Here is a 26,299-nt window from a genome sequence, read left to right as displayed (position 1 = left end):
TGTGTAGGTCCTCCAAGGTAAGGAGAGGGCAGCCGACAATCCTCTGGGCGTTGTCAATGGCCCTCTGGAGCGCTTGCTTGACATTATCACTTGCCAGGCTTAATCTCACCCCCACCTATTTTCCAGCTTTCTCCCTCATTACAATCGGTCAGAGGAAGAGTCTTGATCTAAAATGTTGTGTTCATTTTTGCACATGGCGATGTCTGTCTGGGAATACTGCCGGCTGGCCTGTTCCAGACTGGAGGAGTGCTTGGTGCAACCAATGTCAAGGCCAATGTCAAGGCCAACGCCAAGACCAATATCAAGGCCAACGCTCTGTAGCCTTGTCCACTGTCAACTGTTGGGATTGTTTGGCTGGGTCACCCTTCACACATGGGAGGGGATATCACCCACATGAGTGACTGGTTTAGGAAGTAACTCTGGGACAAGCAGCATCTCTGGAGAAAAGGAATGGGTGATATTTCGTGTCGAGACCCTGTTTCAGACAATGGTTTGTGTGAAATATAATGAAGGCGCCAACTCACTAAAACACAGACAATGTTGGTTTAGGTTTAGTTTTATTATTTATCACGTGTCAGTGAAAAGCGTTTATTATCTAAACAGATGAGATTAACTCAGGGGAAGAGATAGAGTGCAGGACAGATCCGCGTCATTTCCGTAGACATTGCCGGAAGTGGGTCCTCATTGGTTCCGCTCTGTCCGCTGCCAGCATCGTCCCCGCCATGGGTTTCCGCAAGGCCGCGCAGTTTGTTTGTGGCGCCGCCGGTGTCGCCGTTGTAGCAGCGGCGTCGACATCGGCCTCACAGCGGCGCCGTGATGGAGGCCTCAACACAGCGGCCGCGAGCTGGAGCCACGGGACCGGCTGGGACAACAACTGGGACAAGTGAGTGACGGGGGGAGGGGGCGGGGACAACAGGGGCAGCACGACGAGGCCACTCGGCCCTTCGACCCAGCACCGCCATTCATTGTCCCCAATCAATAACCCGTGCCTGCCTTCTCCCCACAATCCCTCGACTCCACTAGCCCCTAGAGCTCTATCTAACTCTCTCTTAAATCCATCCAGTGACTTGGCCTCCACTGCCCTCTGTGGCAGAGAATTCCATAAATTCACAACTCTCTGGGTGAAAACGTTTTTTCTCACCTCAGTCTTAAATGACCTCCCCTTTATTCTAAGACTGTGGCCCCTGATTCTGGACTCGCCCAAGATTGGGAATATTTTTCCTGCATCTAGCTTGTCCAGTCCTTTTATAATTTTATATGTTTCTATAAGCTCCCCCTCATCCTTCTAAACTCCAGTGAATACATCCTAGTCTTTTCAATCTCTCCTCATATGACAGTCCCATCTTAGGGATCAATCTCGTGAACCTACGCTGCACTGCCTCAATCACAAGGATGTCCTTCCTCAAATTAGGAGACCAAAACTGTACACAATACTCCAGATGTGGTCTCACCAGAGCCCTATACAACTGCAGAAGAACCTCTTTACTCCTATACTGAAATCCTCTTGTTATGAAGGCCAACATTCCATTAGCTTTCTTCACTGCCTGCTGTACCTGTAAGCCAACTTTCAGTGACCGGTGTACAAGGACGCCCAGGTCTCGCTGCAGCTCCCCCTTACATAACCTAACCCCATTGAGACAATAATCTACCCCCTTGTTTTTGCAGCCAAAGTGGATAACCTCATATTTATCTATATTATACTGCATCTGCCACACATCTGCCCACTCACTCAACCTGTCCAGGTCACCCTGCAACCTCCTAACATCCTCTTCACAGTTCACACTGCCACCCAGCTTTGTGTCATCCGCAAACTTGCTAGTATTGCTCCTAATTCCCTCTTCCAAATCATTAATATATATGGTAAACAGTTGCGGCCCCAACACCGAGCCTTACGGCACTCCACTCGCCACTGCCTGCCATTCTGAAAAGGAACCGTTCACTCCTACTCTGCCGACCAATTTTCTATCCATGTCAACACCCTACCCTAATACCATGTGCTCTAATTTTAGTCACCGTCTCCCGTGCGGGACCTTATCAAAGGCTTTCTGAAAGTCTAGATACACTACATCCACTGGCTCCCCTTCATCCATTTTACTTGTCACATCCTCAAAAAATTCCAGAAGATTAGTCAAGCATGATTTCCTTTTCATAAATCCATGTTGACTTGGACTAATCCTTTTACTCATATCCAAATGCCCCATTATTACCTCTTTAATAATTGACTCCAGCATCTTTCCCACCACCGAAGTCAGGCTAACTGGTCTGTAATTCCCCGTTTTCTCTCTCGCTCCGTTCTTGAACAGTGGGATAACATTAGCTACCCTCCAATCCACAGAAACTGATCCTGAATCTATTGAACATTGGAAAATGATCACCAATGCGTCCACTATTTCTAGAGCCACCTCCCTGAGGACCCTGGGATGCAGACCATCAGGAGGCCCAGGGGATTTAGCATCCTTCAGTCCCATTAGCCTACCCAATCCTATTTCTCGCCTAATGAAAATTTCTTTCAGTTTCTCTACCCCCTTCGATTCTCTGCCCTCCAGTACACCTGGGAGATTATTTGTGTCTTCCTTAGTGAAGACAGATCCGAAGTACCTATTCAACTCTTCTGCCATTTCCTTGTTGCCCATAATAATTTCACCCGTGTCTGCCTTCAAGGGACCCACATTTGACTTTGCTACTCTTTTTCCCTTAACATATCTAAAGAAGATTTTACTGTCCTTCTTTATATTCCTGGTCACCTTCCCCTCGTACTTAATCTTTTCAGCCCATTTTGTTTCCTTCTGTTGTCCTATAGAAGTTTCCCAATCCTCTGGCTTCCGGCTACTCTTTGCTGTGTTAGACATCTTTTCTTTTTGTTTTATTCTATCCCTAACTTCTCTCGTCAGCCACGGTTGCCTCCTACTCCCCTTAGAATCCTTTTTGGAATGAAATGATCCTGCGTCTTCCGGATTATGCCCAGAAATTCCTGCTGTTCCACCGTCATTCCTGCTAGGATCCCTTTCCAGTCTACTTTGGCCGAGAGCTCCCCTCTCATGCCTTCATAGTCCCCTTTGTTCAACTGCATCGCTGCCACTTCCGATTTAACCTTCTCCTTCTCAAATTGCAGATTAAAACGAATCATATTATGATCACTACCTCCGAGCGGTCCCTTACCTTGAGTTCTCTAATCATATCTGGTTCATTGGACAACACAATCCCGAATTGCCTTTTCTCTGGTCGGCTCCATTACAAGCTGCTCTAAGAATCCATCTCGGAGGCATTCGACAAACTCTCTTTCTTGGGGTCCTGAACCAACCTGATTTTCCCAGTCTACCTGCATATTGAAATCATTACCTTTGTTACATGCCAGTTTTAACTCCTGCTGCAACTTACACCCTGCATCCAGGCTACTATTTGGGGGTCTGTAAATAACACCAATTAGTGTCTTCTTGCCTTTACAATTCCTCAACAATCCACAGTGACTCTACCTCGTCAGTCCCTATGTCTTCCCTCGCAAGGGACTGAATTCCATCCCTCACCAGCAGAGCTATCCCCCCTCCTCTGCCCATCTGCCTGACATCTCCTTATTTCGTCTCTCCCTCTCCAGCGTTTTGCGTAGCCTCCTCGCCGAAGACTCTCGAGCCAAAAAGACTCGCACTTTACTCACAAGGCACTTCCCTCACTGCCGCTCCCTAAGATTATTTTGACTGATAAATTGCCTAATTTACCAATTGACAAACCAAATTCCTCAGTTTTCAACTGTTTTCCCCCTCAGACTCACTTCTAACTCTCCTCCCACTCGAGCTAGAGCCAATCAGTGTTTTCTCCTGCTTCTCTTTGTTGCTGTTGCTTCAAAATCCACGGGAGCTCTAAGTAAAAGGAGAGGGGGAAGAGAGGAGAGAGGGGGGAGGGGAGAGAGAAGAGAGGGGGGGGAGAGAGAAGGAGTGGGGAGAAAAGAGAGGGGGGGGAGAGAAGAGAGGAGAGGGAAAAGAGGAGGGAACGGGGTGGAGGAAGAGGGGCAGAGTTGAGAGAAGGGAGAGGGGTATTTACAAACCGTTAATTTCTTTCTTTTCTTGTACAGGCGTGAGCCAATCTCTCTCATTAAACCCAACCAGAAGAGTAAAGAGGTGCCTGAGGACCACACTACTCAACTCGACAACTACAAAGTCAAAGCCACGAGGCACATCTTCCTCATCCGTCATTCCCAGTACGAGCTGTCAGCCTCAACAGACAAAGACAGAGTTCTGACGGCACTGGGTCTGTGCTCCTTCCATTAGTCCGCGTTTAGCAAAGTAACGGGGTCAGGAGGTGCAGAGGTACAGGACAGGGTGGGTGATTCTGTCCTGCCGTATTCTGGGATCTTGGCTGATCCATGACGTGACTCCATACAAAGGCAGACAAAAATGCTGGAGGAACTCAATGGGTGAAGCAGCATCTATGGAGCGAAGGAATAGGTGACGTTTCAGGTCGAGATCTTTACGAGTCTCCACCCGAAACGTTACTTATTCCATCGCTCCATAGATGCTGCCTCACTCTCTGAGTTTCTCCAGCATTTTTGTCTACCTTCAATTTTTCCAGCATCTGTAGTTCTTTGTTAAATTTTTGACTCCATACAAACCTCTCTTCCCCAGGTCACTAAAGATGAAACAGACAGAAAGTGCTGGAGTAACTCAGCGGGTCGGGCAGTCAAAACCTTTTTACCAATGTGGAAATGTCAAAGACAAGAGGCCCTAGCTTGAAGGTGCGAGGGGGAAAGTTTCGAGGAGATGTGTTGGGCAGGTTTTTTTTACACAGAGAGTGGCGTGTGCCAGGGGAGGAGGCAGATACATGGCATTTCAGGTTTTAAATATGCAGAATATGGAGGGATATGGATCATGTGCAGACAAAGGAGATTAGTTGACTTGGCACCATGTTCGGCTGGGATATTGTGAGCCGAAGGGCTCATTCCTGTGCTGCCGTTTTGTGGGGTATAGGGGTGACTGGTTTGTAGTTTCATATTGAGGGGTTGTGCAGCTCGTGTTTACAGAATGTCTGCATCTTTCCAGGCCGTGAACAAGCGGAACTGACAGGTCAGCGACTGGCGAGTCTGGGTTTGAACTACGACATCCTGATTCACTCCAGCATGACACGGGCGAAGGAAACAGCAACCATCATTCGCAAATACTTACCAGGTGGGTGCTGTTCCCCGTACAGAGAGCTGCTTGGTTTTTCAAACAAATACCTTGCATCGGGTACTTTTCATCAGTTTTGAATATTTGGTTTACTTTAGAGATACAGCGCGGAAATAGGCCCTTCGGCCCACTGAGTCAACACGGCCCAGCGATCCTCGCACATTAACATTATCCTACACACACTAGGGAAATTTACAATTTTTACCAACGCCAATTAACCTACAAACTCTGTACGTCTTTAGTGTGTGGGAGGAAACTGCAGCACCTGGGGAAACCCATGCAGTCACGGGGAGAATGTACAAACTGTGTACAGACAGCGCCCGTAGTCACGATCGAACCCGGGCCCCTGGCTGCTGTGAGGCAGCAACTCTACCGCTGCACCACCGTGCCGCCCCAAATGTGTGCCGTGATGGAAAGGTGCCACTGGTAGGCACGAATGAGTTGGGCCTGTTTGCTTGTTATTCCATTCTATGAAACCATCTCTCTGCTGCTCCACCTTTGGTACGTTGATCATTCTCTCCCTGCACCAACTTGCATCTTTCATGTTTTTCTAACGATTCAGAAACCGATGGAAGTGACTGGCCACACCGACCAACATGTGCATTTACTAGTCCCACCTGCCTGTGTTTGGCCCATATCCCTCTAAACCAGCCCTATCCATGTACCTGTCTAAATATACCCAGGATCGATCCTGACCTCGGATGTGTATGTGTGGAGTTTGCACACTCTCCCAGTGAGCGCTTGGTTTTCCTCAGGGTCCTCCAGTTTCCTCCCACATCCCAAAAATGTGCGGGTTTGTAGTCTAATTGGCTTCTGTAAATTTCCTGTAGTGTGTAAGGATTTGTTGAAAAAATGATATGACAGAACTAGTGTGAACGGGTGATCTGAAGAAGAGTCTCGACTTGAAGCCTATTCTGTTTCGCCTATTCCTTTTCTCCAGACGTGCTGCCTGACCCGCTGAGTTACTCCAGCTTTCTATGTCTATCTTTGGTGAAAGGGTGATCGATGGTTGGCATGGATCAGTGGGCCAAAGGGCCTGTTTCCATCCTGTATAAGTTGAACTCTAACCTTCCTAATTATTTCTCCCAAATGTAGCACCCTTGAGTTTATCTGTGTATCTAACACTGAGTGTTGATGCTGTGGTTCCAGGTCTGGAGATGATGAGCTGCGACTTGCTGAGGGAAGGAGCCCCAATTGAGCCAGACCCGCCCGTCAGCCACTGGAAACCGGAGGCCATGGTAAGAGTCGTCCTGGAGATGACGTTCACCCCACTGCGTCTGCCAATGTAAACTAACCCCATCTGCCAGCATATGGTCTATACCCTTACATTACTTGCTGCCTAAATGCCTCTAAAACATTGCTCTCATATCTGCTTCCCCAATACCCCTGGCATCTACCCCTCTGTGTGCAAACAAATCTTGCCTTGTAAAATCTCCTCAAATGTTCCAACCATAAATCTATGCCCTCCAGTCTGTGACATTTCCACTCTGAGGAAAAATACATCTGTCCTGTCCCTGCCTCATCGTTTTATATACCCTATAAGCTTCTGACGTTCTAGAAAAATCAAACCAAGTTTGTCCAACCCGTCTTCGGCTAATATCCTCTAATCGAGGCATCATTCTGGTCAACCTCCAGCATCTGCTCCAAAGGCTCCACATCCTTCCTGGAATAGGATGACTAGAACTGCCCCAACTCCAAATGTAACCTCTCCACAAAGTTTTATACAGTTGCAACATGAACTGAAGGGTCTCGACCCGAAACGTCACCTAGACCTTTTCTCCAGAGATGCTGTCTGACCCGCTGAGTTACTCCAGCTTTTTGTGTCTGTCTTCGGTTTATACCAGAATCTGCAGTTCCTTCCTACACATGAGAGTAGTGATTAATATTGGAAAGTATTCAACCTCCATGGACCAAAATGGATCCAATCACACTTTCTTTTGGGAAATACATGCTATTGTAAAACCTTTTAAATCCAGGAGTATTTGTTCCTACACTCTTTGGTTTCATAACACAGATGTGGTTATTACAATGCAGGAATAGGAGCGGAAATCAAAATTAAAATGGCAGATCTGAAATAAAAACAGAAAACGCTGAAAATACTAAAATTTATGTCATATCTGCCCATTGGAAGAGAGATTATATGTCATATCTGCCCATTGGAAGAGAGATTGCGTGCATTCTGAACGTCCAACATTTTAATTGCTTCTCATGCACTGTATATAACAATGGCAGTGCAGAATTATCTGTATATATCTCTACTTTTGCCTCTGTCTGACGTTGCATTTTGTTCTCTATGGTTTAGACAAAATATTATTTTTTTCAAGGCGGGGTTTTCAGAACCCCCCCCCAGCCAATGATGGGTGTAAATCTTCTTTGCACTCGTTCCAGCTCAATGATATCCTTCCTGTAGCAGGATGGTGGAAACTGAATGTAGTTCTCCAAATGCTGCCTCTTTGAGTCGATCCACTGTTAAAAGGCGTAGGAGATTCATACATGTACTTTTTCCAGCAAGATTGCTCAGTGTAGTATGCTATATGCTTAGGTATTCCTATAATGCTTCGGAAGGAACAGCAGATGCTGGTTTAAATCAAAGATATAGACACAAAATGCTGGAGTAACTCAGCGGGACAGGCATCATCTCTGGAGAGAAGGAATGGGTGACATAGAAACATAGAAAATAGGTGCAGGAGGCCATTTAGCCCTTCGAGCCAGCACCGCCAATCATTGTGATCACAGCTGATCATTCACAATCAGTAACCCGTGTCTGCCTTCTCCGCATATCCCTTGATTCCGCTAGCCCCTAGAGCTTAATTTAGCTACTTTTAGCCAGAAAAAGCAGCCTACCAGAGGACTGGGAGAAATTCAGAGTCCAGCAGAGGAGGACAAAAGGCTTACTTAATTAGGAAAGCGAAAATAGATTATGAAAGGAAACTGGCAGGGAACATAAAAACTGACTGCAAAAGTTTTTATAGATATGTGAAGAGAAAAAAGATTAGTTAAAACAAATGTAGGTCCCTTGCAGTCAGAAACAGGTGAATTGATCATGGGGAACAAGGACATGGCAGACCAATTGAATAACTACTTTGGTTCTGTCTTCACTAAGGAAGACATAAATAATCTGCCGGAAATAGCAGGGGACCGGGGGTCAAATGAGATGGAGGAACTGAATGAAATCCAGGTTAGCCGGAAAGTGGTGTTAGGTAAATTGAATGGATTAAAGGCCAATAAATCCCCAGGGCCAGAAAGGCTGCATCCCAGAGTACTTAAGTAAGTAGCCCCAGAAATAGTGGATGCATTAGTGATAATTTTTCTAAACTCTTTAGATTCTGGAGTAGTTCCTGAGGATTGGAGGGTAGCTAATGTAACCCCACTTTTTAAAAAGGGAGGGAGAGAGAAAACGGGGAATTACAGACCAGTTAGTCTAACATCGGTAGTGGGGAAACTGCTAGAGTCAGTTATTAAAGATGGGATAGCAGCACATTTGGAAAGTGGTGAAATCTTTGGACAAAGTCAGCATGGATTTATGAAAGGTAAGTCATGTCTGACGAATCTTATAGAATTTTTCGTGGATGTAACTAGTAGAGTGGATAAGGGAGAACCAGTGGATGTGTTATACCTGGACTTTCAGAAGGCTTTCGACAAGGTCCCACATAAAAGATTAGTATACAAACTTAAAGCACCCGGTATTGGGGGTTCAGTATTGATGTGGATAGAGAACTGGCTGGCAGACAAGAAGCAAAGAGTAGGAGTTAATGGGTCCTTTTCAGAATGGCAGGCAGTGACTAGTGGAGTACCGCAAGGCTCAGTGCTGGGACTTCAGCTATTTACAATATATATTAATGATTTGGATGAGGGAATTGAATGCAACATCTCCAAGCTTGCAGATGACACGAAGCTGGGGGGCAGTGTTAGCTGTGTGGCGGATGCTAGGAGGCTGCAAGGTGACTTGGATAGACTGGGTGAGTGGGCAAATGCATAGCAGATGCAGTATAATGTGGATAAATGTGAGATCCACTTTAGTGGCAAAAACAGGAAAGTACACTATTACCTGAATGGTGGCCGATTAGGAAAAGGGGAGATGCAACAAGACCTGGGTGTCATGGTTCACCAGTCATTGAAAGCAGGCATGCAGGTGCAGCAGGCAGTGAAGAAAGCAAATAGTATGTTAGCATTCATAGCAAAAGGATTTGAGTATAGGAGCATGGAGGTTCTACTGCAGTTGTACAGGGTCTTAGTGAGACTACACCTGGAGTATTGCATACAGTTTTGGTCTCCTAATCTGAGGAAGAACATTCTTGCCATAGAGGGAGTACAGAGAAGGCTCACCAGACTGGTTCCTGGGATGTCAGGACTTTCATATGAAGAAAGACTGGATAGACTCGGCTTGTACTCGCTAGAATTTAGAAGATTGAGGGGGGATCTTATAGAAACTTGCAAAATTCTTAAGGGGTTGGACAGGCTAGATGCAGGAAGATTATTCCCGATGTTGGGGAAGTCCAGAACAAGGGGTCACAGTTTAAGGATAAAGGGGAAATCTTTTAGGACTGAGATGAGAAAAACATTTTTTACACAGAGAGTGGAGAATCTGTGGAATTCTCTGCCACGGAATGTAGTTGAGGCCAGTTCATTGGCTATATTTAAGAGGGAGTTAGATGTGGCCCTTGTGGCTAAAGGGATCAGGGGGTATGGAGAGAAAGCAGGTACAGGATACTGAGTTGGATGATCAGCCATGATCATATTGAATGGCGGTGCAGGCTCGAAGGGCCGAATGGCCTACTCCTGCACCTATTTTCTATGTTTAAATTCATTCAGTGATTTGGCCTCCACTGCCCTCTGTGGCAGAGAATTCCACAAATTCACAACTCTGGGTGAAAATGTTTTTTCTCATCTCAGTTTTAAATGGCATCCCCTTTATTCTTAGACTGTGGCCACTGGTTCTGGACTTCCCCCAACATTGGGAACATTTTTCCTGCATCTAGCTTGTCCAGTTCTTTTATAATTTTATACTTTCCTATAAGATACCCTCTCATCCTTCTAAATTCCAATGAATACGAACCCAGTCTTTCCTCATATGACAGTCCCACCATCCCGGGCGTTAACCTTGTGAACCTACGCTGCATTACCTCAACGGCAAATGAGGAGACCAAAACTGCACACAATACTCCAGATGTGACCTCACCAGGGCCTGTACAACTGCCAGGACTTCTTTACTCCTATACTCAAACCCTCATGTTCTGAAGGCCAACATGCCATTAGCTTTCTTCACTGCCTGCTGTACCTGCATGTGACGTTTCACGTCGACCCTTCTTCAGACCATCAGCCTGAAACGTCGCCCATTCCTTCTCTCCTGAGACGCTGCCTGTCCCGCTGCGTTACTCCAGCAGCATTTTGTGTCTATCTATGGTATAATGCTTGTAGCTTTTATTTCACCTGAACATTTGTTGTGAGTGGGGTTTTGAACACTGCTAAGTCCTCCTTGCCTGAGTTGTACTGGCCAGTGTGTGTGTTTACGCGTCTACATGTCTTCAGCAGTATCATGAAGACGGCGCCAGGATTGAAGCTGCGTTTCGTCGCTACATCCACAGAGCTGATTTGAAGCAACAGAACGATAGTTACGAGGTCATTGTTTGCCACGCAAACGTAATCCGCTATTTTGTTTGCAGGTAATTCCCTTAATGTTCTCTCGTATTGAGTACAGAATTTGCACACGTCTATCAATTTAATCATTAATGGTGGGTGGATTTTAACAAATTAACGCCTACTTCAGATTTTTAATGCTCTATTTTAGAATCTCTTAACATGTAACTTTTTAAAATTAAAATGCTTCTATTATATTCTGTTTTTTCTGTCTTTTTTTTGCCTTTTATTAAAATGTAGAGGTTTTAGGAGTCTGTTTTATGGGACGACTGGACAAGTGCAGATTGTAAGAAATGTTAACCATGGGTCACCTTAAAGCCAGTTCCATTGTTGTATAAGATCCCTGCTCCCCATAATATGCCTTTTGTATCTGGGTCTTGTACCTTTCTGTATTGTTTCGTCTCTTATTGTCACGTGTACTGAGGTACAGTGAAAAGCTATTGTTTGTTTGTGCGGCATCCAGTCAGACTGCCTGCCTCCACCACCACTCCTGGCTCTCACCACCTTCTGTGGGGGGAAAACTTGCCAGCACATCTCCTTTAAACTTTGAATTTATGCCGTCTTTGATATTTCCACCCTGGGGTCAAAGGTTAGGGCGGTTTACATCTAAATGAAGTATAGCTTCATTGTTTTTTAATACAGCGTGGAAACAGGCCCTTTAGACCAACATGTCCCAGCTACACTAGTCCCACCTGCCTGCATTTGGCCCATATCCCTTCAAACCTGTCTCAACTACCTCCCCAGGCAGCTCATTCCATACACCCACCACCCTTTGTGTGAAAAACCACCTTTTGTGTGAAAAAGTTACCCCTCAGATACCTATTAAATATTTCCCCCTTCACGTTAAACCTAGGTCCTCTGGACCTCAATTCACCCACTCTGGGCAAGACTCTGTGCATCTGCCTGATCTATTGCACTCATGATTTTATACACCTGTATACTCCTGGGTTAATTTATTCTCTCCCTTTTGTGCAGAGCGTTGCAGTTCCCCCCAGAGGGTTGGCTGAGGATGTGCCTCAACAACGGCAGCATTACCTGGCTCACCATCCGCCCCAACGGCAGGGTGGCGCTTCGGACGCTGGGGGACACGGGCTTCATGCCTCCTGACAAATTAACACGCTAACACGTGGTTTGCAGCGCCTGCATGTTTCACGTTTCACTGTGCAAGACGTCAGCATCATACTTGAAAAGATATCAGTGGCTGTTCTATTGATTTGCACCAATAATTACAGATCTTTATTTTTGTTTTTAATTTACATTTTAGGATCACGTACCTATGGCTGAAATGACGGATGTGAGTGGAGTATAATCAATGTTGTTCCATGTCAACTGATAATTGACTCTGAGTTCATCATCTCCTGTAACCTTGTTTTTATAATGAATTTTCAAGGAGATAGTCGGTCCTCTCAGTATCTGAAACTTACTGCCAACTAGATTTGTTTTTAAAGGAAAATGTTTAAATAGTAAAACTCTTCTCCAGGCTGATAGTCTGATTATCAGTACAATGTGTAGAGTCGGTCGTTGTTCAATAGGATTTATTAACCTGGCATAGCTATGTCTTGAGGGGTGTTTTGTGTGCGGTGTTAGCTGACCTGGGCTGGATGATGAGGGGCAGTCGGGACTGTTTTCGCTCTCTCTCTCTTCCTGTAATCCCGTTGTGGCAGTAGTGGACCTGACAACAGCAACCGCACTACACCTTACCCACAACACACCCGGCTTCAAGACCTTCCAAAAGACAGAAGAAAATAGCTAGCCCGTGAAATGAAGAATCTTTATAATCTAAAGTGTTTCACAATTATTTAATAAACAATTTGGTTATTAATATGGAAAGTCTAAACAGAAGGTAGGATGTTATAATCAATGAGCTAGAAGCATTACTTTAGGTAGTTAGTGCTCAGATTTGTCACTCACTGCAGGAGCAGTTTACCCAATCGTGTCACTTATTTCCAGCTGGTTTCTCAATGCAGTTTTCAAACGTTGAATACAGGGTCCCGTGAATAAAAGTTCTTTTTTTTAACAAACGAGTCTCTTGTTATTATGCGCCGTTGAAACAAAACATCGGATCCAACATTTCCTAACGTTATAGATGAATGCAGCATTGACGCAGGCTCAACTCTACTGAGCAACCAAGATCTAAGCTGAACCAAAAAAAGACAAAGTGCTGGAGTAACTCGTTGGGTCTCTGGAGAACATGGATACAGTGGCTTGCAAAAGTATTCATACCCCTTGAACTTTTCCACATTTTGTCACGTTACAACCACAAACGTAAATGTATTTTATTGAGATTTTATGTGATAGACCAACACAAAGTGGCGCATAATTGTGAAGTGGAAGGAAAATGATACATGGTTTTCAAATTTTTTTACAAATAAAAAACTGAAAAGTGTGGTGTGCTAAAGTATTCAGCCCCCTTTACTCTGATAACCCTAAATAAAATCCAGTGCAACCAATTGCCTTCAGAAGTCACCTAATTAGTAAATAGAGTCCACTTGTGTGTAATCTAATCTCAGTATAAATACAGCTGTTCTGTGAAGGCCTCAGAGGTTTGTTAGAGAACATTAGTGAACAAACAGCATCATGAAGCCCAAGGAAGACACCAGACAGGTCAGGGATAAAGTTGTGGAGAAGTTTAAAGCAGGGTTAGGTTATAAAAAAATATCCCAAGCTTTGAACATCTCACGGAGCACTGTTCAATCCATCATCCAAAAATGGAAAGAGTATGGCACAACTGCAAACCTACCAAGACATGGCCGTCCACCTAAACTGACAGGCCGGGCAAGGAGAGCATTGGTAACTCTGGAGGAACTGCAGAGATCCACAGCTCAGGTGGGAGAATCTGTCCACAGGACAACTATTAGTCGTGCACTCCCCAAATCAGGCCTTTGTGGAAGAGTGGCAAGAAGAAAGCCATTGTTGAAAAAAAGCCATAAGAAGTCCCGTTTGCAGTTTGCCACAAGCCATGTGGGGGACACAGCAAACGTGGAGGAAGGTGCCCTGGTCAGATGAGACCAAAATTGAAGTTTTTGGCCTAAATGCAAAACGCTATGTGTGGCGGAAAACTAACACTGCACATCACCCTGAACACACCATCCCCACCACGTGGTGGTGGCAGCATCATGCTGTGGGGATGCTTTTCTTCAGTAGGGACAGGGAAGCTGGTCAGAGTTGATGGGAAGATGGATGGAGCCAAATACTGGGCAATCTTGGAAGAAAACCTGTTGCGAGTCTGCAAAAGACTTGAGACTGGGGCGGAGGTTCACCTTCCAGCAGGACAACGACCCTAAACATACAGCCAGAGCTACAATGGAATGGTTTAGATCAAAGCATATTCATGTGTTAGAATGGCCCAGTCAAAGTCCAGACCTAAATCCAATTGAGAATCTCTGGCAAGACTTGAAAATTGCTGTTCACATACGCTCTCCATCCAATCTGACTGAGTTTGAGCTATTTTGCAAAGAAGAATGGGCAAAAATTTCAGTCTCTAGATGTGCAAAGCTGGTAGAGACATACCCCAAAAGACTTGCAGCTGTAATTGCAGCGAAAGGTCGTTCTACAAAGTATTGACTCAGGGGGGGCTGAATACTTTTTGAACGCCACACTTTTCAGTTTTTTATTTGTAAAAAAAAATTGAAAATCATGTATCATTTTCCTTCCACTTCACAATTATGCACCACTTTGTGTTGGTCTATCACATAAAATCCCAATAAAATACATTTACGTTTGTGGTTGTAACGTGACAAAATGTGGAAAAGTTCAAGGGGTATGAAATCTTTTGCAAGCCACTGTAGGTGATGTTTTGAAGATGAGTCCTGGCCAAAATCATTGCCTATCCATGTGCTGCAGAAGTGCTGCCTGACGTACTGAGTTACTCCAGCACAGGTACATGCCTATGATGTACTGAGTTACTCCAGCACACCAGAACCAAGCTAATCACATTTGCCTGCATTTGGTCCATTTGCATCTAAACTGTTTTATAAAGATTGTAATTGTACTCACCTCTGCAGCTTCCTCTGGACGATGCATTTACCCAGTTCCCTCTGGGTGGAAAACTTTGCCCCTCAGATTTCCTTTAAATCTTTCCACTCTCATTAACCTATTTTGCTTTAGATCATCCCAACCTGGGAAAAAGGACTAGCCATCATTGCCTCCTCAATTTTATAAACCTCTGAGGTCACCTCTCAGCTTCCTTCACTCCAGGGAGAACAATCCCAGGCTGGCCAATCTCTCCCAATAACTCAAGTGCTCCAATATGGGCAACATGCTCGGAAATCATTTCTGCAACTCATTAGTTCTGGAGTGCAGCAACAAGAACATTTTGTACAATATTACACCAGATATATTTACTAAATCCGTCATTTCTGTAATCAGACATTATAGAAAAACTGCTTTTGGTCAAAATATTTTTTAAAAGCCTTGCATTCTTAAAGTACAATATATAGGTAGCACATATAACACTCAACTGTAAATCTTGGATATCTTTTGCAGTTTATGGAGAAGGCAGGAATAGGCTCTGCTTCCTACAAGGCTGAACAGCAAGGTAGCACCCACAACAGATGCTGAATGTAAAATTAGATGAGAGAATTAGACAATTTTCAGCAGCAAAGCAGCTTCCTGTTCCCATTTAATACATTTATTTAAATAACAGCTAAGAGACTGTCTGTACTTAAACAGTCATTAAATTCACTATTTTCCTGTGTCCCTTTACAAACACATTGTATTCCAGTGAAGTTAAGTGTGGTCAAGAATCTCCAGATGGAGACTCTGAACTCAAGTGGGAATTTAACCTGTCACAACATTAATGATGTTTGCACTTCAGTCGTAAACTCATTGAGAATCTAGAGTAAACCACATCAGGTCAGATTAACAAATGACAGAAACATTCATAAAGTATGAATCAGTCTTAAGAAGGGTCCAGACCTGAAACGTCACATTATCCATGTTCTCCAGAGATGCTGCCTGACCTGCTGAGTTTACTCCAGCACCGTGTGCCTTTTTTAGAGGAATTAATCAAGCAGTTTTAGTTACATGCTGTTAAACTATTTACTTGGATTTGCACGTTTAAGAAGGAACGGCAGATGCTGGAAAAATCAAAGGTAGACAAAAATGCTGGAGAAACTCAGCAGGTGAGGCAGCATCAATGGAGCGAAGAAATAGGTGACGTTTTAGGTGGAGACCCTTCAGTTCATGATGCAGCTGTATAAAACTTTATGGAAAGGTTGCATTTGGAGTATTGCGGGCAGTTCTAGTCATCCCATTTCAGGTCGAGACCCTTACCTCACCTATTCCTTCGCTCCATAGATGCTGCCTCACCCGTTGAGTTTCTCCAGCATTGCATGCTAATAACTTTCAGTACATCACTCTAGACCTTAAAAATATACTGAAATGTTGCAACAACAACTAAAATGCTTTTGTTTTCTGCATTGTTTTGTTTATTCTTTTCTCAGTAGTTTACCATTTCACATTTATGCAATAAATGTACGGTGAATACGTATGAGAGCCCGGGTGTGTGCAGTGCTGTGAGGGAGGTCAGAGTGAATCAGACCATACATTTGGACACACACCAAGAGGCGACAATGTTAAAGCTACTCTGTCCAGGACTAGAGAAGTGCTTCCATGGTAAACAGTATCTCCCATGTGTCTGCAACAAAACATACACTCAACATTTGCTGGTCTCCGCCGACTAAACATTCACAAGAACCTATTCTACATGCTGGATTCAATTACATTAAAGACTACTGTAAAACTAGCTGAGAGCTCCATTTAACAAAATGTTTCATTAAAAAAAAAAGCACTAAGAAGCTTGCAGAAGCCAGAGATACACTTTTCTTGCAACAAATAAATAATTTCTTTTAATAGAATTGACAAACATACTGAGAATACTTTATGGTGAATGGAATCAAGGTGTGGCCCGCCAGATCTGTTACACACCACTTACTTGCTTGTCTTTCCCACCATGCTGCACACCACCACATTTTACATAGTACCCAACTTCACATCCAATACAACACTTTTTTTAATATTAACAATCCTCAAACATATTTCTCACCAATAATAGCGGTGTTATTAACGAACAAATCCTCTTTTAAGCTGTCCCCAGATCAATGGACTTTTACAGGAATTTCACAGAAATTATGATAAAATATTACTGACTGCATCAGTCTGGTGCTGTGTAGGACAAGGTTCATTTGTCATCTATAGCGGTGCTCTGACTACAAAGTTCTCTACTATACCCCAAACCTCCCACCATCCCCTAGTCTGGACTTTTTTTAATGGAAAGTCTAAATAAGAGACAACATTTTATTGAAGTGAAGTTTAAAAAGTTAAAATATACAAATATCTGGATGAACGAAAAGCAAGAGAAATCAGCGTCAACATTGATTACTGAGGAAGTTGAGAAATTCTAATAAAGCAGTAAAGAAATACGATGAAAACTGATTCACACCAACAGAATCAAACAGCACACAGCATCCATTGTACGGAGTAGACATATTTAGGAAACTACAATTGATCTTAAATATAAAATTAATTCCCCCTCTAAAGTGGGGCAAAGTAATGGCATCACAACCCTAAGTGTTAGAACTCGGTGGGTTCAATGAAGTGCAGAAGGTGCTGCACTTGGACATGGCTTGCATATGCTGGACTGTAGCGACCTGGGTTTCCGAACTCAGAGTAGGGCGAGCTCCCAAACATTGCAGTGCTGCAGCACGGTGAACCAGGTCTCCTGAGGATGGAGGTGCCGGGGCTGCAGGGGGAGCTCGGGGTGTGCGGCTGCACTCTCCGTTTCCCTTTGAGCAGAGCTGGGCTCGGCCAACTGAGGAAGCAAACAAAACGTTCAGTTAATCAACAATGGCACATGGATTTATTTTGTCCTCTTGAACACAGTGCTTGCTTATTAAACTCAAAATAGGTCCAAGCACACACACAATGACTTTAAGTGACAATATCACATTTTTTTACAAATGGATTAATCATAACAAAGGTGGGATGTGCAGGGAGCCTTGACAACACTGGGAGACCTGATTATGAGACGCCCAGATAGGGTAGACAGTCAGAACCTTTTTCCGAGGGTGGAAATATCCAACAATAGACAATAGGTGCAGGAGTAGGCCATTTGGCCCTTCGAGCCAGCATCGCCATTCAATGTGATCAAGGCTGATCATCCCTATCAGTACCCTGTTCCTGCCTTCTCCCCATATCGCCTGACTCTGCTATTTTTAAGAGCCCTGTCTAGCTCTCTCTTGAAAGCATCCAGGGAACCTGCCTCCACCGCCCTCTGAGGCAGAGAATTCCACTCTCGGTGGGGACATAGCTATGAGTGAGTGGGGGAAAGTTTAATGGAGATGTGGGGGGCCGGTTTTTTTACACAGAGTGTAACAGGGGCCTGGAACACATTGCCAGGGGTGATGGTGGAGGCAATAGGATAGAGGCCTTTATGAAGCTTTTAGATAGGCACACAAAAGCGCAAGGAATAGAGATATGGATCATGTACGGGTTTAAAGAATAACCAAGTCACTATATGTTCGTTCTGCTACTGAAGAAAATGTAACAAGCATTTTTTTGATATTTATTTGCTTTAGTGTACACAACTCTTTTTGCTTTCATAATATTGCTTGCGTGCAGGCAGATAAGAGTTAGATTTGGCATCATGTTCGTTACAGACAACATAGAGCCTGTTCTTGAGCTGTACTGTTCTACGTTCAATGTTCTATGTTCAATACCCACCTCTGCATGTCTGAGGTAGAGTAAGACATCACTCTGTTCCTCCATTGGTGGACACATGGGAACCGCTGGGGATCAACATCAGCGCTGCCCAGAGCAGCCAGGACATCACAGTCAAGCTTAGTCGGTCCATCTCTGGAGGGAAGATGGAAGAGACTTCAGGTACAAAAAAAGTGGCTTTTGTAAACAAAACACGCGATATTCTCACTTGCCAGGTTATCTTAGTGTTCTCCTTAAAGTCACATTGCTGGTCATGTTTCTTCACCATCTCTTCAAGGATATGGACATTTTATACGTGAACCATTCGGATAGCCATGGAGATGTGACGACTCTGTACTGCCTCAGAAGAGATCAATAATTTGGTTACATGACAAGCATTGCACTATTTTACTTGTGTGTGATTGTGTTTATGTCTAGTATGATATTACTGCATTGTGTGGAAAACAAGGCACTTCACAGAACTGTTAAACTGTGTTTGATCCTGACCTCGGGTGCTGTCTGTGTGGAGTTTGCACGTTCTCCCTGTGACCGCGTGCGGGTTTGTAGGTTAATTGTCCTCTGTAAATTGCCACCAGTATGTAGGGAGTGAATGTGAAAGTGGGATTACATGGAAGTCGTGTGAATCGACGGTCGGTGTGGACTCAGTGGGCCGAAGGTCCTGTTTCCGTGATGTATCACTAATGAATCATCAGTGAAACTACTGAAGCTGACAACACATTGCAATCTGCCGTGACATCTGTATAAATTAATACAATTGCCCAAAGAGTCATTCAATGGCAGTAACTGGAACCCAGTTGATGCAGTGGCCACTCATGGGACGATGTGACCCGATCGAGGCCTTACAGCCTGGGATTCGATTAGATGGGGAGCCGCTCCAAGAGTGTCAGCCCACGGATAAGATGCAGCCTGCAGCGGCATGAAGTGGAGGACACCAACATCGCCAGGCCAACGCCTGCAACTCCCAACCAGTGCCGTCGCCAGGACAACGGGCCTCTATCATCAAGTTACAACTCTAGATTTTTAACAACCTTGAAACCTGAAGGATGCAAGATGGTGCCAAACAGGTGGCGGCCCTTGTCTATTGTCTCAGTTTCAACCTCTTCTTACACTTGTACTTTAGTATGATTGTGTCTGTGTATAGTAGGAATGTTACTGAAATGTATGTAAAAAAGGAATGTCACTGCACCTAGGTACCTGTGACAATAAAGTATGCTTTATTGTCACATGTGCAAAGTTCAAACGCACAGTAAAATCGTTTTCTTACAAACAGTCCAGCAGAGTATTGCCACACCACCCCCAATGAGCAATTGTACAGCAAAAGTCTACTGAGCCCGCATGCAAGAGGAGCTATGTTTTGACACAATTTTCCAAGCCCAGTCCCAGCTACCGATGCCGGTGAGCTCCAGGCTGCTGCAAGGTCTCCAGCTGTCACTTGGTGCCATTGAACCATCAACGTATAGTTCCTTACCCAACCAGATAGATGCCCTTGGCATCTCCTTTCCTGACGTGCCCCGGAGTTTGCTTTGGCGGCAGAAGCTGTCTGTCCTCTGATGATCTGCTGAGGTTGTCCCATTGCACGTTGAGCCATGGCTTTAGTTGGGTTTGAGCGGTATTGGATTTGTGTGTTGAAATGTCCCGTGTGGTGGCATCAGATTGCTCTGTACTATAAGACAAGCTGCCGTGCTCTGCACAGCCCTCGGTTTCCAGCTGTAAAGTCGCTATCTTAGACGTGCACAATGACAGTGAGTGAGTGATTTCATCAGCACCACCCGCTGCGACCTCCTTGTTCAATCCTGTCTCAGGCAGCCCAGTGCTCTCAGCGTTCATTTGTTCAGCTGCACCCTGCTTACACCCAGAGCTATCAAATCTGCCGTGAGCTATCAAATCCAAAGTCTTATTCTCCAGTAGTGCCGCCGTTACTTCAATCTCATGGTCCTCTGGAGATTGGATGAGCGGGTCAGAAAGCAAATGTCTCTCCTTGTCATCCAGCAGGGAAAGTTTTTCAAACTCAGCCATGAGATTAGAAATAGGAAAGAGGTCAGATGCCGAGCCAGCGATGGTGTCCGAGCAAGGACATCGCCCGACTGGCTTCTCGTCGACAGGCGAACAAACTCCGTTGAGGTTTGGCAAGATCTCTTTGTCGGGGCGACTGAGATTGGCCACAGAGTCGATGATGTCCGGGGGGCGAGGCACGGGGAGTATATGGCACCCGTTTTCTTCAATGGCCCCAAAGCCGCTGCCGGGGAGAATGGCCGACTTGCTGACCTTCAATGCTGCATTTTGTCTGTTTTTTATTTCTTCAATATCCAGAAAAGCACCAACGGAGACAGAGTTGTTGTATTTACTGTTTTTACCTGAGTTATGGAAGGGAAAAAAATAGTTTTTAGTGTATTTTTGTCACACAATATGTGATTAATCTAAATAGTTGCTTGATTTCAGGTAGAAAATATTATTCCTCAATATTAACTTCAACTGTGTGTTACTGGGGCCCCTGGTATCCCACTGCTCACAGCCTGCCCGCCACAGGTTTGTCCAAGAACCAATCTCAATCCATGGCAATACATTACCCAACTCAGACCCGCCACACACCCGATGGTATGGAGTGAAATTAGAGCATGGTTGGCGATACGTGTGCACATGCGTGTGTGTTCGTGTCTGTACGTGCACATGTGTGTGTGTGTGTGTGTGCGTGTGTGTGCGTGTCTGTACTTGTGCAGATGTGTGTGCACGTCTGTATTTGTGTATATGTGTATGTGCTGGTACATGCGCCTGTATGTGCGTGAGTGTGTATGTGCGCATGTGCCTGTATGTGCGTGAGTGTGTATGTGCTGGTACATGTGCCTGTATGTGCGTGAGTGTGTATGTGCTGGTACATGTGCCTGTATGTGCGTGAGTGTGTATGTGCGCATGTGCCTGTATGTGCGTGAGTGTGTATGTGCTGGTACATGTGCCTGTATGTGCGTGAGTGTGTATGTGCTGGTACATGTGCCTGTACGTGCGTGAGTGTGTATGTGCGTATATGTGTATGTGCTGGTGCATGCGCCTGTATGTGCATGTGTATGTGCTGGTACATGTGCCTGTATGTGCATGAGTGTGTATGTGCGTATATGTGTATGTGCTGGTACATGTGCCTGTATGTGCGTGAGTGTGTATGTGCGCATGTGCCTGTGCACGTACATCTGCGTATCTGTACATACATGGGCCATTCTTAGTCACGTGCGTGACCAAAAATATGAAACATTACGGAATCCATCTCTACTAATTCTGAAAGAATTACAGGTATATTGTTTTGTACTGTATATATGACCCATATTTTTTACGGTTTATCAAGCGAAATTTTTATATGTTATGCTGGCAATGTTTGTTTAGGGTCAGGGGTCAAATAGGACTGGTCACGTGTGTGACCGCACACGGAAGCATCTTTTTCATAACTCAAAGTTTTATCTTACAAACTGAATTTTAAAAAGCTAGAATGTTCACATCTTTAGCAGACATGCACTATAGTTCTGTAGGTGAATAAGATGAATCTCTTACAAGAATATTTGTAATGTGTTACTTTTATGTGAGGACATCTGGTCACGTGTGTGACATTTTGGGCACACTTTCCAAAGAATGGCCCACACACACATTCACACACACATTCACACACGCTTCATATGAATATTTAGTTTTCAGAGCAAAACTTTGCAGTCCCTCCTCCCCAATGTTTGTAATTCTGGCACGACTTTACCGACACGAGCCGCCCAGGCCGACCTTGGAAGTGCTAATTCCACAGCTGCGACGTGTACGTTGACTTGTTTCTCGTGGTCGTTGGGAATCCTGCCCCCGTGCCCCCCCCCCTGTGCCCTGCCCAAGGCCCCCCCCCCTGTGCCCTGCCCAAGGCCCCCCCCCGCCCAGCCCTGCCCCCGTGCCCTGCCCAAGGCCCCCCCCCCCTGTGCCCTGCCCCCGTGCCCTGCCCAAGGCCCCCCCCCCCCGCCCAGCCCTGCCCCCGTGCCCTGCCCCGTGCCCTACAGTTTTGTACTCACCACTTGGTGGGGGACTCTTGAATCTATTACAGATGTAGATGTCTCCTTCCTGTTCAGAGTTTTTACTCAATTCTTTTTTGCTCAGATATTCTTCAACTTTTCTGATTCCTTCTGGTGCTGCCAGATCAATAAAACAGCCAAGAAATTCCCAGTATTCAGCCCATGGATGCCCCAGTTCATGAGCTATGTCCCTGAAATGAAAAGTTCCTGCATTGCATGAGTTCTTATTGAAGTCGTAACAATGTAAGAATCACAACAGCTCTTTTATTTTTCACAAGCTGAATGTCTGTTATTAAAAAGCAGTTAACAAAATTACAATACGTGACGATTGTACCAAAGACAAATGTGTGTGTGTGTGAGAGAGAGTGTGAGCGAGTGATGCATGGATCAATGTAGTGATTCTCTCAGCAGGGAGTTGCTCTAGACGAATTCCCCACCAATCTCCGAGCTCATTGCTTCATTTTAATCCTGTGTACTATTTAATATCCACTGCAAAGATCTTTTGGGTACCAGGCACAGTTTACTTTCTCTTTTTCTTTAAAAGCACCAACTCCTGCTTGGGTTGGGTTCAATGGAAGCATGAGTGGGCTGGTTAACTGCTGGGGAAATCCTGTCATGGTTTGTCATGCTCTGGTGGCCTAAGTGTGTAGCCATTGAAGCACTCCAGCCAAAGTGATCTGATCCAGAAGTCTGAGCAAATCAAAGTGCTGGAGGGACTCAGCGAGTCAGGCAGCATCTGTGGAGGAAATCGACAAACGGCATCTGAAGAAAGTTCAGACTTTCAGAACTAGCTTGTCCCAATCAGACAGTGGTTTCATGCTGAGTCCTTCCAGATCCCTGGTATTACTCTTGCCTACTACATTTCTTCACTATGTTGTCCTTACCTTCCCACTCGCTCGTAGCCTCGATCTGCATCGGTCTTTTTAAACTGGCTTGCACTCTCTCGGGACGGAGTTTTCCACACGCGCCGAAATTCACTCGCCTGATTTGAAGGAGAGGGAAACATTGCAAGAGTAGCGATAAATAAACAGGCCCCCTTGACCCAGAGTCCACGGCCACCATCGATCACCCACTCACACTAGTTCTATATTCTCCCACTTTCTCATCCACTCCTGACAGTCGCAACAATTTACAAAGGCCATTTAACCTACAAACCCAAATGTCTTTGAATGTGAGAGGAACATAGGAGCACCCGGAGGAAACCCATGCAATCACAGAGAGAACATGCAAACTCCACACAGACAACAGCTGGTCATAATCTGGATCTCCGGCACTGCGAGGCAGCGGCTCTACCCGCTACGCTACTGAGCTGCTGATTGATGGTCGGCGTGGACTCGGTGGGCCGAAGGAGCCGTTTCCATGCTGCATATTTCAATTCAAATCTCTCATTGCTTTTGTCTTCAATGAAAATAATTTGGACTGAAACATTAACTCAGTGTCGTTGTTAGTCCACAGGGGCTGCACACTGAGTATTCGCTGCTGTTACCCCACCCCCCTCTTGTGAGTTGGCCTTTCTTGCTCTTCAAGAATGACTCCTACCAGCAAGGATACAGGGACATGAGCCATACAGGAGAGGGAATTGCAAACGGCCTGTGAGCAAAGATGTTTACTTTGTCTGCAGATTTCATACAAGGATGCAAAAAAATGGGCGGCACAATGGCGCAGCTGGTTGAGCTGCTGCCTCACGGCGCCTGAGACTCGGGCTCGATATTGACCTCGGGTGCTGTCTGTGTGGAAAGTCGATCAATAAATCAATCAACTTCCTGCAATTACAGACGTGGTGCATAAACGGCCAAATGCTCGCCGCACATCATAATTCTCAGCATTTAGAACATACCAAGATTTACGTAAACCAACAGGAAGTATTTTAAATGCTTTGTCGAGTCAACGTGTAAGAAAATGTGAGAAATGTAATTTTAAAAAGTACCTTGCAAGGAGACATGGGTCCTGCAAATGCCTTGACTGCCATAACTGGATCTTTAGGATTGCCAGAGTGTTTGTGAAATGACGAACAGAGAAGCCTATCGGATGCATCAGGTGACCAGGGAGGAGCGATGATAGGTGGGGATGAGTTGTCAATGTCTCTCAGCAATGGCACATAACATCGATCTGAAACACAATACTGGCACCTCAATGATCACACATTATGGTCACGTACCTGGGTTTTAAATCCTTTAAAACCGAGATGAGAAGAACTTTTTTCACGCAGAGAGTGGTGAATCTCTGGAACTCTCTGCCACAGAGGGTAGTTGAGGCCACTTCATTGGCTATATTTAAGAGGGAGTTAGATGTGGCCCTTGTGGCTAAGGGGATCAGGGGGTATGGAGAGAAGGCAGGTACGGGATACTGAGTTGGATGATCAGCCATGATCATATTGAATGGCGGTGCAGGCTCGAAGGGCCGAATGGCCTACTCCTGCACCTAATTTCTATGTTTCTATGTTTCAGTGAAAATCTTTGTTTTGCATCCAATTCAGTAAAATCACACTGTAGATAAGCACAGTCATACATAAGCACAATAGAGTACAAGTACAATGTTGGTAAAAAGTAACGGCACAGGGGCGCAACGGGTGGAGCCGCTGCCTCACCATGCCAGAGACCAGGGTTCGATCCTGACCTCGGGTGCTGTCTATGTGGAGTTTCCAGGTTCTTCCTGTGACTGCATAGGTTTCCACCGGGTGCTCCGGTTTCCTCCCGCATCCCAAAGGTGTGTGGGTGTGTGGGTTTGTGGGTTAATTGGCCTCTGTAAAATGCATCTAACATGGGGACAATAGACAATAGACAATAGGTGCAAGAGTAGGATAACATAGAAAGAGTGTGAGTAGGTGATTGTTGGTCAGCGTGGACTTGGTGGGCCGAAGGGCCTGTTTCCATGCAGTATCTCTAAACTAAAAGAACAAAGCACTTCAAGGATAAGCACAGTCTGAAGGCACCCAGCGGTGTGCAAGGTAGCTGTAAGAGAGGGATTGAGGCAAGAGCTACACTGTGGTTATCGTGACTATATCTCACAGCCCATTACAATGTCTGATCAGCGTTTAAATAAAGTTAATAGGTCATTCTGTTTTCACAGAAAACAATTCTGACACAGCAAAATGACAGAGACTTCATCAATATTTTTATAAGCTGAGAGAGGCACAAACAGATCTGTAAGCATGGAGCTACAAGACAGAAATAGCACCACCTTCTGGGGTGATATCAGTGCAACTGGCGGGATACACTTATTAAACACTTGCATATCGTTGGCCCTTTATGAAAACAGTCAGTCTGCAGAGAATCAGGCCCACAACACCCATGATGACCATCACGTCTCCATCTGCACTAATTCCATGCACAAGCACTTGCTTCATGGCTTTTAGTGCCCAGGCAACACAAGTGGTGGTCTAGGTACTTCATAAATCTTATGAGAGTCTCTGTGACTGCCATGCTCCCAGGCAACATCTTTGCAGGTAAAGTTACTGCAACAAAACCAATGTTGTCACAAGGCAAGCTCTTCCTCCTAGTCAATTCAAGTCAATTCAACTTTATTGTCATCGCACAGATACAAGTATGGGTACAACAAAATGCAGTTTATCGTCTGTTCGTAGTAATAGTGCAATATAGAAATAAAAATACAGAATAAGCAAACAATGTGGACGGAGAGACTGGAGAAATCTATCGGCGGGACTCCGAGTTCAGCAATGTGATTGTGTTGTGATCTTCCCAGCCCGTCTCAGACACCGTTTTCGGTGGAGGGCATCCATGGCAGGGAGTGGGGCACCGATGA

At 45.1% G+C, this 26,299-nt stretch overlaps 2 protein-coding genes across 5 annotated transcripts in view; one reads left to right on the top strand and one right to left on the bottom strand.

Annotated features, from left to right (window-relative positions):
- Positions 1-686: 686 nt before the first annotated feature.
- pgam5 (PGAM family member 5, serine/threonine protein phosphatase, mitochondrial) lies at positions 687-12,814 on the top strand. Of its 3 annotated transcripts, none has more exons than XM_055655532.1 (6): positions 687-883; positions 4,067-4,192; positions 5,031-5,156; positions 6,306-6,394; positions 10,686-10,819; positions 11,769-12,814. In XM_055655532.1, the coding sequence occupies exons 1-6, from the start codon at positions 817-819 to the stop codon at positions 11,914-11,916; spliced, it is 690 nt and encodes a 229-aa protein (XP_055511507.1). In that variant the 5' UTR covers positions 687-816; the 3' UTR covers positions 11,917-12,814. The 3 variants fall into 3 exon arrangements, with proteins under 3 accessions (XP_055511507.1, XP_055511506.1, XP_055511505.1); XM_055655531.1 differs by having other exon boundaries at positions 4,067-4,242; positions 10,689-10,819; XM_055655530.1 differs by having other exon boundaries at positions 4,067-4,242.
- The window catches only part of ankle2 (ankyrin repeat and LEM domain containing 2), a 30,633-nt gene continuing 16,911 nt past the window's right edge, over positions 12,578-26,299 (bottom strand). For both annotated transcript variants that reach the window (XM_055655528.1, XM_055655529.1), the window contains exons 8-13: positions 24,465-24,646; positions 23,422-23,519; positions 22,538-22,728; positions 19,981-20,866; positions 18,516-18,647; positions 12,578-17,604 (exon numbers count right to left, since the gene is read on the bottom strand). In XM_055655528.1, the coding sequence (XP_055511503.1) occupies positions 17,367-17,604; positions 18,516-18,647; positions 19,981-20,866; positions 22,538-22,728; positions 23,422-23,519; positions 24,465-24,646 (1,727 nt within the window). In that variant the 3' untranslated portion in view covers positions 12,578-17,366. The remainder of the gene's footprint in view (positions 17,605-18,515; positions 18,648-19,980; positions 20,867-22,537; positions 22,729-23,421; positions 23,520-24,464; positions 24,647-26,299) is intronic.

This window comes from Leucoraja erinacea, chromosome 25 (assembly GCF_028641065.1).
Source record: "Leucoraja erinacea ecotype New England chromosome 25, Leri_hhj_1, whole genome shotgun sequence".
Taxonomy (NCBI): Eukaryota; Metazoa; Chordata; class Chondrichthyes; order Rajiformes; family Rajidae; genus Leucoraja; species Leucoraja erinaceus.
This window is presented reverse-complemented; position numbering and strand designations above follow the sequence as displayed.

Coding starts and splice junctions, on each gene's coding strand:
- pgam5 (XM_055655530.1), top strand. CDS start 723: ATGGGTTTCCGCAAGGCCGCGCAGTTTGTTTGTGGCGCCGCCGGTGTC. Junction 5,157..6,305: donor CATTCGCAAATACTTACCAG/GTGGGTGCTGTT, acceptor CTGTGGTTCCAG/GTCTGGAGATGATGAGCTGC. Junction 6,395..10,685: donor ACTGGAAACCGGAGGCCATG/GTAAGAGTCGTC, acceptor ACATGTCTTCAG/CAGTATCATGAAGACGGCGC.